At 40.6% G+C, this 20,657-nt stretch overlaps 1 protein-coding gene across 2 annotated transcripts; it reads right to left on the bottom strand.

Annotated features, from left to right (window-relative positions):
- Positions 1 to 1,605: 1,605 nt before the first annotated feature.
- rab33a (RAB33A, member RAS oncogene family) lies at positions 1,606 to 18,373 on the bottom strand. Of its 2 annotated transcripts, none has more exons than XM_084353253.1 (5): positions 18,068 to 18,373; positions 14,789 to 15,358; positions 8,314 to 8,454; positions 6,802 to 6,882; positions 1,606 to 6,723 (listed from the first exon to the last, which is right to left on the bottom strand). In XM_084353253.1, exons 1-5 carry the CDS (start codon positions 18,122 to 18,124, stop codon positions 6,499 to 6,501), a joined length of 1,074 nt encoding a protein of 357 aa, XP_084209379.1. In that variant the 5' UTR covers positions 18,125 to 18,373; the 3' UTR covers positions 1,606 to 6,498. The 2 variants fall into 2 exon arrangements, with proteins under 2 accessions (XP_084209379.1, XP_084209380.1); XM_084353254.1 differs by having other exon boundaries at positions 14,789 to 15,365; positions 18,068 to 18,367.
- Between the last annotated feature and the right edge of the window lie 2,284 nt (positions 18,374 to 20,657).

Here is a 20,657-nt window from a genome sequence, read left to right as displayed (position 1 = left end):
TTATGTATCTTGGTATATTTTGAATCCCCTTCTCAGATTTCCCTACATTTCATCATGTTCTTAACCTTTTATACAGGCTAGCTTTTTGATTTAGCTTGCATCTTAAAGGAGCAATATGTGAGAATTTTTAGTCTCAAACATTTAGAAAATTAACCAAACCTGTCGACAGAATGTGAAGACACAACAGCTCTGACATGATGTCAAAGAGGTCTATGTCTTGTGTTCATAGATTTATATAGACGAACCAGATACCAGATGGAAAGACGGCGCCCATTCAAACCAATGAGAATTGCTCACCTAGCGCATACGCCAAAAATGTTTTCTGGCTCCCGCGTTTACTTCCCGGGAGCGTTTTACTTCCAAGCTAGCCCTGTACCTGAAAACCTCAGTCCAAAGCTCCTGAGCTGGCGGTCTAAACACCAATACATCCCAGGAGTCTGGCTTGCTGCACGCCTAACTGAGCTAACTAGCTAACAGTAGCTACAGTCATGGAACAGAACACAGGTAGCTGCATTGGGTTGCAGGTGTAGTTAGTGGTATTTGTTGTCAGTATGAATTCAACAGATAGTCAGTTCTTACATATTGCACAATTAACATGACTACATTTATAACATACGTTTGAACCCAACAATTTTGATGAGTAACCGTGTTGTCTAAGATGTCATGGTGCTTGTCTTAAGGAGGTTTTGGATGATTAAAGACACCCACACAGTACACCTGTTCACACGTCATTAAGGTGCAATATGTAAATATTGGTCAACTGTCAAATTCACGCTCAACGCTGCCATTAGCTAGTTAGCACAGTTAGCCGTGCTGCTAGTGGTCGAGACTGGGAATTCAGAGCACCAGGGAACGTTGGGTGTTTACACCGCTAGCACAGGAGCCATGGCCCATCCCAGGATGCTAGCTAGTTGGTTACCTTTAATCATTTGAACTTTCTTTCACTGGTGGACCCAGAGAGTTAGCAAGAAGAAGATACTGTAGCCTAATGATTCGGTCTTTTGTCTTACCTCCCTGATCTTCTCACACTCCCAACATTCAGCGCTCAGCTGCTACATCCATTAATAGGCACATGATCTGCTTGAGAATTTAATTTTCTAGCCAAAGACAAGGAACAGCCACAAGCCACAAGTTTGTAGACAGAAGGTGGAGAGAGACAGAGAGACAGAGAGACACAGACAGATGCAGAAACTGTGAGATATGGAGGCAGTGATGGAGACAGAAATTCAAAGTATTAGTGGTCATTGAAGCAATGACAATGAGATATGAGACAGGCATTGGGGGACTTAAAGGGATAAACTATACAAGGATAAGGACAGAAATAGAATAAGAGGGCGGCAGAAACAGGGTGACACATGAAGGGTGAAATAAGATCCAGGTCAGAGAGAAAGAGAGCAAGAGAATGGAAAACAGACGAAGATGAAGTCTGAAGTTCCTGTGTGTGGGAGGGAAACTTACTCTGACAGTGAACCTCAGTCATGGCCAGAACAGACATTACTGAAATCTTCTTCATGTTAAGGCTTCATAACGTCAGAGGCTGAGGTTTAAACATTCAGATAAAAATGGCTGAGCCGGTCTCCAAAAAAAACGAGGATCTGAGCCAAGTGAAGCTTCTTCAGCAGTTTTTATCAGAAGTCCCTTTGTGAGATTGTAACAACCACAATGTTACATATGAAACATTATAATAGTAGACAATCTGATACAGTCCAAAACAATAAGAACAAACTCACAGCCAAAAAACATTGTCATCTCAGATTCAACAATTAAATGATGACAACATCATAAAATCAAGTAATACCACTCTTAAGGCTTTTGTTAAAGGAGTAACTTGGTATTTTGACTTTTAATCTGATTTTTTTATTTGTAGTATCGACCAGGTAGATTATTACTTTGTTTTCAGGGCGAGCGCTCATCATGTTAAAGTTATTGTGTATGTTTGGTGTCAACACTGGTAGAGAGAGCCTGTCCTCACCAGAAAAACAACCGTATAGATGAAAAATGAAAGCAGCTAATAACAACCCATATTTACTTTTGTTGTCAGGCTGCGACCTCTAGTGGCTGTCGTAATTATTACAGCTTCAAAGGAGGACGTGAGAAGAAGTAGTATAAAGAGTGAAAAGTCCATATAGGGAGTTGTTCGGGTTGAACAAGCACAGGACTTTCATTCAGGTAGTGAAGTTAAGTCACATACATCACGTAGGTAGGTTTGTAACCGAAGTTACAGAAGTAACGTATTGATTTGTACCCATACCACAACCTCTTCCTAAGCCAGTTAACTGACTGAAGGCTGAAAGGAGCTAGCTAACGAGCTAGCCTGCACTAGCACTCCCTGAAAGTAACGTACATAACCATTATTCTCTCATTTAGAGAAACCCCAGTGACGTGTCGTACCCTGTGGGGCTGCAGCTAACTGCTGTTTACGTTATTTGATTAATCTGCCAATTACTTTCTCAATTATTCTGGTAAACATAAAAAATGTGAAATATGCCGATCACAAATGTTTTCTCCAACCAACAGTCCAAATTACGAAGACATTTTGATGGTTAACTTTTCATATCAAGAAAAGAAAACCAGCAAGTTGTCACATTTGAGAAGCCTGAACCAGAGGATTTTTGGGCATTTCTGCTTGAAATTCACTTTTTTTAATTGATTATCAAAAGAAAATGATTTGATTGACTAATTATTTCAGCTCCAGTACCCTGTGCAACTCATTAAATGACCGTGCCCTGACCCGTTCCCTGAACTGATCTCCTGTACCGAACGTACGTTTATTTATTTCAAACCTGACTTTTTGCTGAAAAAATACCAGACCAAATTTCAAAATGTCAAGGCATCCCTTTAAGAGCAAACATCGGTTATTATAAAAGTCACAAACTGACAGCGAAAAAGAGCAAAACTATTATAACAAATAAAACATGTCTGTGTATGTACATGGAAAAATGAAGGCAAGCAAACACACTGTACATTTGTATTCTTAAGTTCAAGACCCGAATAAAATACAAATTACTTATGATTTCAAATGTTTGAAAAACATTTAAAACCTTCAATACCTTCCTCTTTCTTGTCCAATCATTTGAAACCAAGTCAAATGTTATTTTATTCAGATCTGGTGAGTTTATGAAGGAAATGCAGGCACAACATGTTTTGTTTTTTTCTTATTAGGCCAGTACAGTCGTCTCACATGTATTACAGCGACTAAATTAGCCAGGTTATGCTAACCTAAACAGAGCCATAGATGTTTGTTAACAGATAGAAAGTTGTAGAGTGAACCCCTCCAGTCATATCTGACAACCCTAAAGAGAATAAACGGTTTAGGAAAATGGATGACAGGATGTTATCCTAGTGTTTGAGCGTTCTTCTGCCCAGCTTTTGTGAACCTATGGCTCTGGGTTGAATGTCACAGATTTGCCCGTGTATACAGCTCTCCCTGGTATTTTACAGAAACGTTTTTTTATTCACCCTTAACGGCTGCTTGATCCTGCTGATAGAAGACGAACGGAGGAGAATTTCAGAATAAAAATCCCTAAAACCTGATACAGCTCAGAGCAATAGCTCTATGGATATCACTTGGATGCACACAGTGTTTAAATCGCTCAGTGGGATGAATTAATTAGGTCATCAGACTGTCAGTTTAGAGGAAACACCCATCTGAAATCCGCACTGATCTGATTTTTTTGCATATGGCACCAAATATATTTATAGCATTGCTCAAAAGTAGGCTACAGTGTTAAAGGGACAGTTCACCCCAATCAAAAATGCATATTTTCCCAACAATCTGGATTGTTTTGGTGTGAATTGCCAAGTTTTGGAAATACCAGCTCTGGAGATGTCCGCCTTCTCTTGACTATAATGGAATCAGATGGCGCTCAGCTCGTGGTGCTCAAAGCGCCGAAAAAGAAAACCATTTTAAAAAATCAACAGTAATGTCTCTTTCCAGAAATCCTGCCCCGGTAACCAAGATAATCCAAAGACGTGAGCTAAACTCGGCAATGGTATCAATGCACAGAAGAAAACATGCATTTACGTATTGACGAGAGGCTTGTGACAGCGCTGGATGGGAACGTTAATGGTGTCCTCACCAGCTGAGCTGTAACATTAGCTAGCATAGTTAGCTAGCCTCTCATAAATTAAACTTCTCACAGAAAGGGCTGTGGATTATCTTGAGTAGTATCATGATTTCTGGATGGAGACATCACTGCCGGTGCAGCATGTAAGAATAATAGTGAAAAAAAAATCAAGTAGCATGCTAGCCAGCTAGCCCCTGCCCCTCCTGGTCCAAAGATCCCGTGCTAGCGGTGTAATCACCAACAGTCACCCGGTGCTCCAAGCTCCAAGTCCGGACCAGACTAGGTCCACTTCTATCCAAACTGACTAGCTAACGGCAGCAACAGTTAGCAACGGTTAGCGGTTACTCTGGTGTTATGCTGCCCCCTGTTTGTTTTGGGTATTGTTTGTTTTGAGGCCAATTCTAACATATTGCACCTTTTAAGTTTTCCAAATGTATTTTAATGTATGTACTTTATATATTGTAGAGAAGGCAGACACGTCTACGGCCGATATCTGCAAAATTTGGCCACACTAAAACAATCTAGATGGATGAAAAGAAAGAAAATGATTACCTCAAAATCACCAGGTAAAGTACATAAATAATTTTAAGCTTGTACAACTCAAACTTAACAGTCTACGTTACCTGGTATAATGGGGTAATCGGTTTCCTGACTTTTTCAAAGTAAAGTCAACTTTTAAAATGTACAGTGTAGGGTAAGTAATATAGTGAGTATACCACTATGTCTAACTGACTGCATCACAGTGAGGCTTACAGCCTAACGCCTTATTAAAAAGACCCAATAGTTCCAACACTGACTAATGCACAGTGAGTTCCTCTACCCACAACCCATCTGGGAGCTGTCTTAATGTAAAGCACACTGCATCTCAGTGCACAGTAAATAATGAATATGGCTTTCCACAGCGTTTCATGCAGCCTATACCACCCATGGCTTGGATACTCTTGGACTCATTCCTTTGTACACACACCACATCAGGCTTACGTCCACTCACAGCGTACATCCAGGCTCAGGCTGTGCAGCAGTGTCAATATATCCATTACGTCTACAGGGGTTACAGTTTTCTTACATCTTTCCTGCCCTCTCTGAGACTGGAGGCAGTGATATTGATGTGGAGAGCACATCGTCTAAGACAGACCGAACGCCTTCATTACAGAATGTGGATTGCTGTGGTTGACTGGCTATCTTGACGTCACGTCAGATCAGATGTTTCTGCATTTGCACACAAAGGGGAAAGCTGGATAAGCCACTTTGCCAAGAGTTAAGCGTGGAGGGGATTTGTTTACATCAGGGTTAGATGAGAAAAAGTAGCCTTCTCCCTCTCTCCTCCTTCTTTGTTGGAGGGTGCATTACTCCTGCATCAGGGTAAGAGGATCTTACAGCCTCTGATCGATAGGTGACATGCTGCCGAACAACCTCTATGGTCCGTTTTCAGGAAACCTTGCCAAGGTCTTCCTGCACAGGTCCTGGAAGCTCACCTGGAAGCTCACTTTTTTTGCTCCCTTTTTTTATCAACATTAACGTTGTCTTTTCTCAACTTTCCCACGTATTCATCATCTCACAGTGGTTTTCAGTGAACTGTCCTACTTGTGAAGGATTAACCTATATTGACATCAGATATATTGAGACTTTGAGACAAAAAAAGAGTCTCATTCATCCTCTAAAATAGTTGATATTTCCATTTAAGAGGCGGCCAGACCGTCGGTTGGTTGCATACACCAAGATTATGTCAAGTGTGTAAAATACTCGAGACAGAGGCAGCTTTTTTAAGGCAGTAGATAAATGTTTGAAAACGCTGCTTTCAGCTTGAATGAAAATCAATAAGGACAAAGCAGCAGAAAGTAGGATTGTGATTTAAGAGTTTCGAACACGTTGCTTCAGAATGTTGCCGTTAATAATGGCCGTCCGATAAAAACACCAAACCAGGGCTGGTTTAGAAAATAACAGCCTTGGATCAAGTTAGTTGTGGATCCCCAGATGACTGCTATATTAATATTGTTGTGTTTGCCTGGGCACAGTGAAAGTGTATTTACTCAGTGTCTGTCTATGTTTGAATACATGGAGGAATTTCTACACTACACTGTAGTCTAAAAGGCAACATCAACATCGTCCTATTTCTGAATTGCTAATAAATGCATCCTCTTTTCTCTCTATCTTCACCGTCCCCTCTCCTCCCAGTCGTCATCCTCAACAACAAGATTATTGATGATGTTTCAGTCCCTCACTCAAGCATCCTCCTCTTCCTCCGAAACACACTGCTCTTAGTGTCAGCCTCAACCCCCAAATTCTGCTCCTAAACCAGAAAAGTTGCACTTAATTTAAAAGACCCTTGTCTCAGCCTCACTCTCCCATCATCCCTCTCCTCCTCTTCCTCGACATGTACAGTTACTCTTCTCTCTTCCCCTCCATTATGCCTCCCACTCCTCCTTTTTCCTCAACAAGGACAATTACTCTTTGTTTCAGTCTCTTGTGTGAGTCTGACCCTCCCGTCCTCTCTCTCCACGTCTCTGTAGAGCAGGGATTTCTGGGCCTTCAGGCGGCAGGCCAGCGACATGAAGATGGAGTCGACGTTCTGGCTCTCCCTCGGGTCCTTGGCCGACGTCTCGAACAGCAGCATGTTGTGGGAGTCGGCAAACTTCAACGCCATGTTGGAGGGCACCTGAGAAAGCGTACATTCTCATTACACCTAGGAAGGTAAATAAAGGTTTATATTTCTGTGCTGAGGTCTTACACTCACCTGTATTTGGTCCACGAGGTCACACTTGTTTCCCACCAGGACTCGAGGTACTGATGCTGAGACCCGATGGCCGTTACACTCCTGGAACATAACAGATGATTGCTTTATAAACTTTATAAACTATGGCCATGTTCACATGATATGTGACCAGAAATATGAGCAGCTAAGTGGAAAAACAAACCTCCAGCCTCCGAGCTGTAATTAAAAAGAATTTATGACAGCTACAATATGTCTCACTTGGTGAGAAGAACTGCTGGTGCCAAAATGGTTGCCTAGCCACATTTCGAACAGCTCAATATAAATAAAATCCAGTACCAACGCTCATATAATCTGTTCAGCCAGCTGAAAAGGAGCTAGTATAAAGCCTGCACTCTGTGTTTAAATCTGCATTTACGAACAAACCGCTGGGGCAAAAAGACTGAGTACAGGTCGAGCACCAGGGGTAATCAACTTGGAGGTGAAGTTCATGAAGGTCTCTAAGTCATAAAAGCCCCATTCTTTCCATTCTGCTCACATGGTATAGATTTGGCATTAGTCACACTTAATTTTACTTCAACAACAACTAGTTAAACTATTTTACAACTAATAACTTGTCCTACAGGTGTCAGTGTATATGATTGAGTGGCATCTAGCAGAGGAGTTGCAGATTGTTGACCCCCAAAAATGCCAAAAGCAGCAAATGGCCCCTCCTCAGAGTCAGTGTTTGGTGTGTCCCTCCTGGGCTACTGTAGAAACATGGCCGTGCAATGTGGCAGACTCTGTGGACCTGCTTTTAATTCTTTGTTTCAAGTGATTTTACACAAATAAAAACATAGTTAGGAATATTCCACTTCTGATCCCCCTAAAGCCTCGTCTACACACTGAACTTTTAAAAATGCTTCCGTAATTATCTGGCCAAATTCAAAACTTACAATGTAAAAACAACTCAGACAGTGCCTTGTTCGCAAACTGCAATATCATTGAGTCATTGAATGACTAGTTGTCTACAAGAAATCCTTCTGTTCTCCTTACTAACACAAAAAGGAGGAGGCTAACTGTGTTGAACTGACAATCATGATACCAAACGTGAGAAGTAACATTTTGCAAAGATGGAAAAATCTTGGATAATGCTGAGGTCATATGCATTGCACAGAAGGCAAACATGTTAGCTACAGCTACATGTAACAATACAGTAGTAGCAGTATTTTGACATACATTGGAAAGATGTTTCCTACACACACAACGACACAAACCACTTTGAATAATTAATTTCCTAAGTGATCAGTTGGGGCTTTGTTGGTTAGCTCACAGCAGTTGTTAGAATCGCTGCAGCATTAGCATTCAGAGATGCAAACCTCGCTTTGTGATGGCAACATCACAGCGTCAACTCGCAGCTAATAAGCAGATCCTGGGGAAGAACCATTGTGAGCTCTGGAAACTGGTGCTGATGAAGCTCATGGCGCCAAATCACCACATTCAGCACCACATTAAGAAAGTGCCCTCATTTGACCCTTTATCGAGCCAGTTACCGACCTCTATCCACGTCTGTAGGTTGCGGAAGGAAGTCATCTTGGTGACGTCGTACACAAAGACCACCGCGTGGACGTTGCGGTAGTAGTGTTCCACCATGGATTTACGAAAGCGCTCCTGGCCTGCTGTGTCCCATACCTGCACCTGTGGAGATAGACGAGATGAGACTGTGTTTTACAAGTTAAGACTGTGTACAAGTTTGTCGGCTGTTGGTGGTTTTCAGAACATCCTGGCTGGTCATAGCAGCAAACAGAGTGACAACATCCAGGCATCCGAGCTTCTTATCTATAAATGTTTTATTAATCTCATTTAATTAGAGACAATAAGAAATATGAATGTGTCTACATTGACTTGTCTAAGCTGATAAGGGCTAACAAGAACCAGAACACAGCACTGTACCTCGTCAACAGGAAAGAGTGCTAGGATCTTCCTGACTACAGGGCCTCAAGAGAGCAATGCTCTGTAACACAACGGGCTTTTCTGCTTAATCATTAACAAAGGCCTCAGGCAGGTAATCTGTGCATTATATAGCGTTTGATGTATCTCATGCCCAATTTTGTGATTTAAACTAAATGAAACACCATATTTGGATCCACTGCCACAGTGTGTGCAGGTTATATAGCGAAGTTTATCAAATGTGTGTCGTGTTATTCATTGCTCTAGTCTACAATGTCTGATCTGACTACGCTTTGTTCTCATATTTTAAGGGAAAGTGTGAGTCCTGTCAGATCACACCACAACTCACAAGCTAATTCATCCAGCTAAATATACCGCTGTCTGCTTCCAGCGCTTTTTGACGCAATAATACAGTTGTTTGGATTATACTGCCAGAGTTAGCCTTAATCCTCAACCGGTGCACCTGAGCAGCAAGTGGAACAACCCTGCATCACTGTCACTTCCTGGCACAGTCATTTCATAATTATCTCCACTAGGCTTAAGCCTCAGGGGGATCAGGCATTTGGCCGTGTGTGTGATTCTGTGCACAGCTAATCTTACAAACTCCTGGACCCATCGGCCTAATATTTTTAAGCGCATTTCTGAATGTTCAATGACCTGTTTAGTTGCAGTGATTCACACATTTTTTTTATTGACTGTTGTGTTTTACACCACTATCGTCCGCTGGCTCTTCATTTCCTCTTAACCAGCTTGTCGGGACCGCAAGTAATCAACAACGGATTCTGCTTGGAGGCTGATTTCCGCTCGGGATACGGTAGATGGTGGTCAGATTAAATTTTTTTGGCACTTTGAAATTGACATTTTACGCTCTTATCTGAAAGAATTGTGGAAATACACAACTAGAATAACTTCTGACACTACAAAAACTGATATCTAGTCCGACCCGGAGGTCTGGATTTTGGGAGACATACAAAGTCTGAACTTGAGCTCTAATAAAAAATACTTCATATTACAGCACAAAGTTCGGTTTATTCTTTAAAACTGAAATTCAGAACTTCCCCCAGAGGCAGAGGCAGTGGTCAAATGAACTACCATCCTATAGTACACCTGAAAAGATCTTGTTTACTGTACCATGGTTGGTGGTGGTGGGGGAGTAATCTGTTCGTTTTTCTCTCTTTTTTTAAACTTGTGTATTTTATAATGGAAAAATGACATCTTTATAAATGATAAAGGACATTTTACATTGTTGCCCCCCTTCATTCCACTACTCTAATGCATACACACTAGACGCAGCCTGCCCTGCACTTCCTGTTCCCCCAGGACACGTGTGGTGGACATCTGGACTGTACTGTACTCTTCTGGTTGCAGCAGTTGATGGTTCAGATTTAACCAGAGGGTTGCAGAAGAAAAGAGCTTGATTTACCAGCTCTGCACAAGAGAAGTACTGATATTGATTTCACCTAAAAATAAAATTCAGTCATGTCAGAATGCAGAGTAAAAGTGTCAGCTGGCTGAATGTGTCCGCAGCCTGTGTGAGCTTAGCACTTTGTATATCAACATGGACGCCTCCCAACACTCAGCCCAGGCGGGTCGAGAAAAAGGACCAGTGAATAACCTGCTATTACCATTTGAATGGACAAGCCGAGGTATTAGCATCAGAGGCTGAATGCTGCATTTAATGCTGCTCAAAACATCAAAGCTCGGCCCAAATAATTCATCAGCAAGCTGAGCACAAAACTGATATTGAGGCATTCTTTATATACCTCTCATCAGTGTAGATGTTTAGTATTTTTGGATTAGTAACAACTTGGAATTGTGCTAAAAGCTCAGAAATAAAAGAAATAAGAGTCAGACCAAAATAATTCAGTCACTGTCATTGTCTTCAGTTTTAGTTCAGCTGATTTCCTGTTTTATGTTGAAAGTTAACCCTCATGTTTAATATCCACTTCCTGTCTTTGTCTTTTTTTCCAACCGTTTTTCTGCGTATATCTTTCTTTAATTTGTTCATAAGCCCTTGTGTATTTAAGTCTTCACTGGTTTCACTGTCTTCATCCTGTGTCCTGTGTCTCTTCTGTACCTGTGCCTGTTCCCTAGTCCTTGTGTGTTCCCTGTGTCCCCCCTTTGTTCTACGTTGGACTTGGATATCAGCTCATCACTAAAGCTGGATTTTTGTAGTACAACCTGCTTCTGTGTCTGAGTTTGGGTCCCATTTTGATTAACTGTGACGGTCAAATTTAGACAAAATCTCTGCATGTGGACAGAATTCTGGCTGTCAGCTGCTGTCACACAAACCCAAGAATCATGACCATTATTTTGACACCTTACTCTGCACATCTATACATAGTCCACTGCTATTTGTAGTCCTCTGCAGCTTATAACATTTGCTGTTGCCAATCTGTGTGCTTCTTTTATTGACCTGCCAGAGAGCTGGAGAGGAAACGGAGTCACTCAGCTGGATCTGTGTAGTTAGTTGGTCTTAGTGTAAGTGGATTTATATTATATGTTAATCCTGTTATGAAGTGTGAGCGACATTTTGACTCATAACCTTTTTTAAAGCCATATTGCACCACTGGAGAGGCAATGAAATCACCACCGGGATGACGCACATAAAAACACAAGATCTGAGCTCCCTGTCTGGGAGTGAACGACCCGGAGTCTGCCTGATCTGAAACACCTGTCTGCTTATAAACCCTCAGGGCTCGCAATATAACCACCAGTGTCAACCAGTCAAAATATATGACATGAGATAAAATAAAATCCATCCTTCATACTCAGACGTGTCACATCGCTAAATACATACAGTATTCCAGCCTTACTTTCAAGTCTAGTTTGTGTGTTCATCACATCCTACCGTGACTTTTGAACAGGATAACAAACACCCTCCAAAATGCTGCTAGACCCGTTCATTTTGTCCTGAGGATGGTGCTCAAGGCAAATTCTAGGATGATTAGTAATTAAAGGACAAATTCCCTTGGGGCATAAATACAACACTTCATGACAAACGGTCCATTAACTGCTGATAATACTTCCGTATAGGTTGAAACTGTGTCCTGATGGTGGCACTGCATGAAAGGTCATAAGGTCAACAAACCATTAGGGATCATCCTCTGGGGTCAATAAATATCTACAGCTGCAGTAAATGAATGAGCAGTAGTTATCAAGACATGTTTCCCTGGACCAAAAGGACAGGAGAGACCGATCAATATCTTTGGTCACACTTTAAGCAAATCACTGACAACAGGTACAGCATAAGAGTTAATTATTTGAAAAGGCTTAATATAGATAATAAATTCTACTTATTGCCTTATTTATCTTGAATGTGTCCATAATCTACTGTTAAGGTGAATAATAGAGATTCTGCTTCAGTAACCTCAGTCGTGCAATATACCAACAGAGTTATGTGGCTAACCAGATGGTTACACTGATTGGACAAATAACATTTACATGGCTCTTCTTTAGGTGGCATCCTATAAAAAATGCAACATGCATCATGGCTAGCGACATGACCGATGAGGAGCTTGAACCAAAGAGCTACTTTTGATGCAGCATTGTGTTTTGAGTAGAAATTCATAGGCTATTTCATGTGTGGCTGTAGTCAACAGGGCACTTCAAAACTGGGAAAAATATATCACAATAGAGATAATGGATCGTGAATTGCAATTAAATATATCTCAATATTATTTTTTATTATACTATATATCATTTTTTTTGGCCAGATCGCCCACCCTTAAAGATATTTAACGTTCAAACTGATCAACTTTATTCTTTTTTTGTAAATACACACAAAGTTGTGGAATGTATATGATATTGTATTGATTCTTTGGCCAACGATTCGATATTTATTGATATATATATATTGATTTTATTTCAAAGGTGAAATCCAATATTGAATGCCTGTGACCTTCGATCCCTCAGTGCATCACCGCATTAAAACGGAGGTGATTGTACACAGGATACTACTGCCTGGGCTCAGGAACACACTGTCAGTAAACACAGTTCATAGCTGCATCTACAAATCCAAGTTCAGATTCTACCATGCAAAGCAACAGCCACATATTAACAACATACAGAAATGCTGTCGAGTTTTCTAAACCAGAGTTTAGACGGACTGGCACAGAGAAAAAGTGTGCTGTGGTCCACATTTAAAATTATTTTTAGACATTATTACATCATGTCCTCCGGGCTAAAGAGGAAAAGGACCGTACATAGTTAAAACCAGCAGCTGTGATGGTATGGGGTGTGTTAGTGCATCATTAATGTTGAAAGGTACATACAGGTTTTGCGACACACAGTGACAATGCCGAGCCACATTCTGCAGGTGTTACATCACTGATTCAGATTTTTTTTTGTTTGACACAGCATCCCATCTTTTATAGAATGAGGGTTGCAGTAGATTGTAGGATTATTTTCATTATTTAAAATGTTAAACACGAACAGACGGACATTTACGCTTCCTCTCACTGCTCATCACACTGTGTGAATGCCTTCTGAAGAGTATTTCAATGATTCATGTTCTCTGACCTAATAGTTGTCGCGCACAGTGTGTTTGTGAGTCAGCATTAGGGGGCATCTGGAGGTTGCAGACAGGCTGGTCTACTGAGAGAGGAGGGGGAGGGAGCCTACACACATATGTGTATGTGTGATATAGAGGTTGCACACACACCTACTGGCCGAGTGAGGAGGGGGAGGTATGAACGTTAGACAACATTTAGTCACAGATCATCCAATTTAATGAGTAAAGATGTGAGTAAATGTCAAACTAAAATCTTGAACAATATTATTTTTCATTATTCTTCATCATACTGCTCTAGTGAAATTCATTTTGCTACATCTGCCAGCGTGCATCGTCACTAAGGATGTTGGAAGTCATTAAATTTTAATTGAGCGAGTACCAGGACACCATTACACTACTACGGCCCACATCTCTACTGCTTGTGTAGACTCTGTTGTGACTCATGTGAAGTGTGACAAACTGTATTCAAACAGAAGATGGTTGGTTTGAAACAGGAAATGTCAGCAAATCTAAGACATTTTATACAGTGGCAACACCATTTTAGTTCTAAAAATAAATCAATTAAAGATGCTAAAGCTGGACGGAGGTCCTCAAAGTCCCCTGGAATCAGCTGCAACTATTGATTATTTTCATTCCTGACTCATAGCCGATGATCTTCTTAATTAGATTGTTTGGTCCAAAAAATGGCTAAAAATAGTGAAAATTGACTTTAAATGCTTGCTTTTGTTTTTGTTGTCTTTTAAATGAATTTTTTATCTGTAACTATTTATTTCTTCTTTTGTTTTTATTGTCTTTTCAATGCAATTTCTAACATTTTGCATTTTAATGCATTTTCAATGCATTTCTATGTCTCTGTAAAGCACTTTGGGAATGTCCTTGAGTCTGAATGGTGCTATATAAATAAACAATGCCTTTATGTTGCATCGGTTGTCCAACCAAAAGATATTCAGTTTACCATCATACAACACAAAGAAGGGCAGCAGCCCTCATATTTGATGAACCAGAACCAGAAAATGTTTTTTCTTCTACTCGAAAAATTCAGATGAATTGTTTATTAGAATAATTGCAGATGAATCTTCTGTTGATGACCTGATCGATTAATACTTTTAGTTTACCCACATGATTAAATACAGGTTGTAAGGTTTGCCTGTCGCAGCTGAGAATTCTTTAAGATTAAGAAAACAATAAATACTAAAACATCTATTTCCAATTTGAGAGAATATATGAATTTCTCCATAAAAAAACAAAAAACATGTCTCCCAAAACACCCATTTGTCTGTACAGATGAGCCTCATTGTCATGTTTTCTTCCTCTGAACACACAAAGCCTTTGTTGTCACAACATGCTGACTGTCTCCAACATGTCAAATTACAGTTTAAATTGAAAAATATCCCTAATAAATAAAAATGTTTTGTTTAAAGATAAAATGAGAGAGTGGGCCCTGAGTGATCCACTGGCAGACTTTGAGCTGCAGCTGATCAACAAAAAGAGAGGAGGAGGAGGAGGAGGAGGAGGAGGAGGAGGAGGAGGAAACACCACTGTAACATCCAGCCCCTCTGTTGCCTTTACCTTGATCGTCTCCCCTTCTATCTCCACCGCCTTCTCCCTGAAATCCACGCCGATGGTGGCCTCGGTCTTGTCGGGGAAGCTCCCCCCGGTGAAGCGGAAGGTGAGGCAGGTCTTCCCCACGTTGGAGTCCCCGATGACGATGATCTTAAAGATCCGCGTCTGGATGCTCAGCTCCAGGGAGGAGGTGCTCAGATCCACGGAGGATGTGAAGCTCGGGGCGGCATCGTTGCTGCTGCTGGCTCGGCTCCGGCTCGCTCGCTGTAGATCCATGGAGGATGTCAGGATGGTGACATTGTCGTCCGCTCGGTTCCTTCGTACGACTCCTCTCCCACCTCCTGCTCCTCCACCGCCGCCGCCGCCGCCCGGAGCTCGGGTCTCCTCCTCCGGGGAATCGTTGGTCATTATGCCGGAGGAGGCGATGCGCAAATCGGTGTGCGTGAGTGGAGAGGAGAGGGGGTGGACGGACGGATGGATGAGTGAAGGGAGGGGAGAGGAGGAGGAAGGAAGGAAGGAAGGGAGGAGGAGATCAGGGATGAGACAATACCGACGGGGCTCTGTTTCAGCTGCTGACTGTGGCCTTAAAGGGAGAAGCATTGTAAACACAGGAGCATCAGTTTATTTACAAGATTTATTTTATTTTATAAAAAGGCATGTAAGAAGAAGTCTGCAACAAGAAAATCATGTAAAATCATGTAAAATCATTATTTATTAACACCAGATGAGAGGGATGCTTTCAGAGACAATAAATGAAGATATTAAAGTGATGCTACAATATGACCTTGAGTGACTTAAAGGATAAGTTCACCTGAAAATGAAAATGCAGTCATTATCTACTCACGTCCATGCTGATGGAAAGCTGGATGAAGTTTCACAGTCCACAAAACATTTCTGGAGCTTTAACGCCGTTGTGGCATACTCCTAAACAACTGAAGTAGACTGACATAGATGGGGACTCTTTTTTTTTTGGTTGTTTTATGCATTTTTAAACAACATAAATTAGTTCCACACATTTACATTTACATGTAGGGCATTTAGCAGACGCTTTTGTCCAAACCGACTTACAATAGGTACATTTGTCACAAGAAAGAAACCACAACATATCACCGTACATACAACAGGTACAGTGTAGTCAAAGCCTCCAGATGCCCCTAGATCCCAAAATTGATTTAAAAAGACTTTATTTAAACCTTTTTTTAAGCAAAAAATCTTCACTGTAGCTGCTTAGCTGAAAGTGTTAGTGAGCACCCTGTCTGAAGTGGGTGCAGAAGGGTGTAAATACGGTCTTTTCAAATCAATTTGGGATTTCTGGGGCTTCCAGAGACTTTTTAGCCATTTTATGTTGTTTTTTTATGTTGTAAAACAAGTCTGCTGAGAATGCTGCAGCTGATGCTCCAGAAATGTTTTGTGGACTACGAAACTTCACCCGACTTTCAGCCTCGGGTTGAGTAGATAACGACTGAATTTTCAGTTTTATATGAATCCTTTAAGGTTAATATAAACTCCCAATGATTCATGCAGATATAACTTATTAATCTCTATAGAAATATATGGAGAGCAATTTTATATTAAAATCATAAAATCCCATTAAGTATAATAAGGTCATTATTTGAGAACTTCTGGGTCCCACAGATAATATTGTACTTTGTACCCCATTATATTTATCTGTCAGCTGTAATTAGTACTAACTTTCACATTAAGACACCAAAAATATATGATAAGCTTATAAAAATAAAATGCATTGTTGGACATTAAAGGTGCAATATGAAAGAATATTAGCTTAAAACATTAAAAAGTTAACTACAATTATCAATAGAATATCAAAATTAGACCTGTTAAAGATGTCTATGTATTGTGTTGCAGAGATATGCTGAAGTTAGCATGCTAACCAGCTAGCCTCTATGCTAGAGATGTCAACAGAACCAGTCCTGACCAGTAACTGCACAGCGAACTGAGCTAATGAGCTTATTTTGGTGATATTAGTTATCAACTTTTGTGATTTTGGCTCGTTATAAAAAGCAAGTTTGAGCTTGGACCCCTTGTCACATTCCAGATGTTTATGAGGTCCAATAAAGAAAAAAACTCATAGCAACATTATAGTGATACTGGATGATTCAAACACATCATAAAGACCAATGCGTCAAAATAAGACAAAATAACTGCATGATGATTATTGTTTTATTTTTATAATGTTAGGAGATAGTATTGTAAAGTGCAGTAAGGCTACCAGAATGTAAGTTGAACTAAACATTACAGCTTTCTAACACTAAGAACCCGTCTCCCCCCCCCTTTCTCCTTTTATCTAGGATTATTATAATAAATGTTTTTTAAGTAATTTGTCTTATTAGCAGAATGTACTGTAAGATAATTTTCTCCATTTACCATAGACAGATGCATCAGTTGTAGACTGAAGTTCCTGACATCTAGAAAATCACCATCAGGACTCTAACTCCAGATAATATTCTAAAAAAGTACTGGTAGTAAAAAAAACCTGATTGTAGCCATCAGAGGGTTTTAGCAGAGAGAGAAAGTGAAACAGCGTTTCCCACACTACCGGGTCATGTGATTGGATCAGCTGGTAATACTATCACATTCCATAAACCAACATGGCCGTAATGAGAAGGCCTGATTAGTCTTCAAGGTACAAAGAATAACAAAAATGCCAGGAATTTACATTCAAATCAACATCAATACAAAATAATTTACTTAATGTCTTTACATGAGACTATTTTAAAGACAACACTCAGCATACTTCCGTAATCATGTCAATAGGAAGTGACCTAATGCTGGTTGTAATATAGTCACAGCTGAGGACTTTCACACCCAGTTTACCAGCGTGATTTGTCATTGTCCATTCTTATTTATGCAAACCAAGCAGGTGTTGTGATGTAGAATCAATAGCAGTTGAGGCAACAGAGAGGGATGCTGTGTATAAGCTAACCAGAACAAGAGGACACCAGGTGGTGGTAGATGAAAGGCCATGGGTTAACCAAACGTATTACTATTCAGCCAGAGGGGAACATGAATGTCTGTATCAAATGACAATTTGTAGTTTTCAAGACCCGAAATTAAAACTATCAACCTCATGAACGAGATGATCACCAAAGCCATTAGAATGTGTCCTCTGGGGGCCATGACCAATGGAAATTTATCCAATAATTGTTGAGATATGGATGACAGTGATGGTTCAACCAACTGAAATTACCATCCCCGGAGCCACCCTGCTAGCACGCCTAAAAATAACCAAAACGAGATGCTAGAAAGGAAATCAGTGCCACTCACCGTGTGAACTGGAGCTGTGGGACGTGCCGTCGTACGTTTGAGCCGCTTTGCTTCCATTTTGACTCACAGCAGCAGGAAAAAACAACTCAAAACGCACACATACACACACACACGTGCACACATACAGAATGCACACACACTCCCTGTCTGTTGATATCAGACTGAAATGCAGACAGAAATACCAAACACTTGTCCCGTTTTCCCTCTCTAAGTCAATGTCACACACACACACACACATATATACAGGCACGCCACTCACTGTGCTGAACAATCCCTCACACACAGACACAATCTCTTCCTCACAGACATAACACTCTCTCTCTCAAAGAGATACATATAATCTCTTTCTTGCACACACACACACACACACACACACACACACACACTTGCGCTGCGTCGAACAATCTCAACGCTTGTGTCTGACAAAGCTCCCTTCTTCTTCAGTCAAAGGCCTGTTTGTCTGGAAGCAAGTCTCAGTGGGACATTCACATTCTGGTGAAGACAAACCAACAGGGAAATATAGCATACATTTACACAGAAACACACACAGTAGCATTGTCCTGGTTCCACACATTCATATGTTTTTGTGGTAATAAAGACGTGTGCTCGATTTAATATAACATAACATTTTCATGTCATCCTCTGACTTATCAGAATTTTTTTAATTTTTTTTTAAATTTGGTATCTCCTTAGCTGACTTTAACAAAAAAATGGTCATGGCTGCTTTGCTGCCACCTGATAAACTGAACATACAGCAGCTGGCACTCTAGCTGTAAGAGGAATATGGATGTAGGAATCAATAAGTTGTATCCATGGATTTTAATTTAAAAAAAGTGTGAAGAATAGTGTGTAAATGAAGTGCTGTAGACTGGTACACGCATATTCTTTAATCCCATTAATTGCTCATTCAACACCTCACACAAATTAAAGCTGCTTTAAAGGATAAGTACCGTTTTTTACAACCTGGACCTTATTTCTGGCAAAAGATATGGTCATTTACTCACCCAGATAACTTTGGTGTCATTCGGCGTCGTTCGGACGAAATTAGATCCAGTGTAGCGGCGATATATCCATATAATGGGAGTAACGGGGCATCGACACACAGCCTCTATATAACACATTATCTGCCACGAAACTAGTTCATTTCATCAATATTTTGTTACGATATGCTAGCGCTATTAGCCTCTGAGTCCGGGCTCGTCTATTGTCAACATCCGGGGTCTGTAGGCTGATCTACTACCTCTGACCTGGAAGATGTCGTCTCTGAGCTGCGCGCGCACCCGCGACAGCGCGCCTTGTTTACCTGTAGCTGCTGCTGCTAGTTTGACCCCGGATGTTGATAACGGACGAGCCCGGACTCAGAGGCTAATAGCGCTAGCATATCGTAACAAAATATTGATGAAATGAACTAGTTTCGTGGCAGATAATGTGTTATATAGAGGCTGTGTCGATGCCCCGTTACTCCCATTATATGGATATATCGCCGCTACACTGGATCTAATTTTGTCCGAACGACGCCGAATGACACCAAAGTTATCTGGGTGAGTAAATGACCATATCTTTTGCCAGAAATAAGGTCCAGGTTGTAAAAAACGGTACTTATCCTTTAAGTGATATCTTCTTAATAAAATAAGTGTTACATACAGTAGCTCTCTATTCCAACAGTAATCACTGTTATAGAGTGTTTGGTCAGTAACCAATGTCTCTTCACCCCCTGCTCATGTTAGAAATTGTCTGGTATCCCTGCCCACCGTATCCAATCAGGACGCAGAACTCCTGTTTGCTCGTGAATGTACAGAGAGCAGGATCCTCTTGTTCTGGTACCAGCAATGGCAGAACAGGGTATGCTACTAACTCCAGCGCTCCCGGTGACGGCTTATACTACCAACCCTGCTTCAACCCTGCTGCCTAAAGGAACAGCACAGGAAGTCATTCCTACCTGGTGCCATCAGACTTTATAATGCACAATCCACAACACACAAATAATTTTTGCACTTTAACTTATTATTATTATTAATACTGTAAATAAAACTGCACCTTATCCTCTTGCACATTATGTTCAACTTACCTTCACTCCTCAATACCTCAACATTTTATTTTATTTACCTCAGTATTTTATTTTATCTTATTTTAAAACTACTTTGATTTTATTGTTTTTTGTATATTGCATATAGTACTTTATTGTTTCTTTATTTGTCCTTGTATTTTGATTGTATCTGTACTTGAATGTACCCACTGCTATGATAACCTAATTTCCCCTCAAGGAAGTTGCACAGCAAGTTGGTGAACTACTGTAGCTGGTGAGCTAAACAACAGTAATTGCTAACCCAGCTAGCCAGTTGAGTTAGCAGTCACCCTCTAAATCTCTCCAATTCGTCTGTGCTGTGCTGTGCTGACATTTTGTAATTCACCATTGTGCACCATTTTGCTTCAAACAAAGTTTTCAGAGCTAACGACTTTGTTAACTACCTTGAGCAAGCTTGTTTGCTCAAGGTAGTTAACAAAGTTAGTTAACAAAGTCGTAATGGGACAACCACTTATTTAAAAGACGGATTTTTACCATCGACTCTTGCCTCATAACTTTGTGAAA

The sequence above is a fragment of the Pagrus pagrus genome (assembly GCF_965226575.1).
Source record: "Pagrus pagrus genome assembly, chromosome: 5".
Classification (NCBI taxonomy): Eukaryota; Metazoa; Chordata; class Actinopteri; order Spariformes; family Sparidae; genus Pagrus; species Pagrus pagrus.
The sequence above is the reverse complement of the archived record's forward strand: the minus strand, read 5'-3'. Positions and strand labels throughout refer to the sequence as shown.

What these genes read in the sequence shown, in the direction of transcription:
- rab33a (XM_084353253.1), bottom strand. Translation starts at nt 18,124, where the DNA reads ATGGAAGCAAAGCGGCTCAAACGTACGACGGCACGTCCCACAGCTCCA. An exon ending in TAGAAGGGGAGACGATCAAG is followed by an intron (nt 8,455 to 14,788) that starts GTAAAGGCAACA and finishes CTATCTCCACAG; the next exon opens with GTGCAGGTATGGGACACAGC. An exon ending in ACCTACAGACGTGGATAGAG is followed by an intron (nt 6,883 to 8,313) that starts GTCGGTAACTGG and finishes GTTATGTTCCAG; the next exon opens with GAGTGTAACGGCCATCGGGT.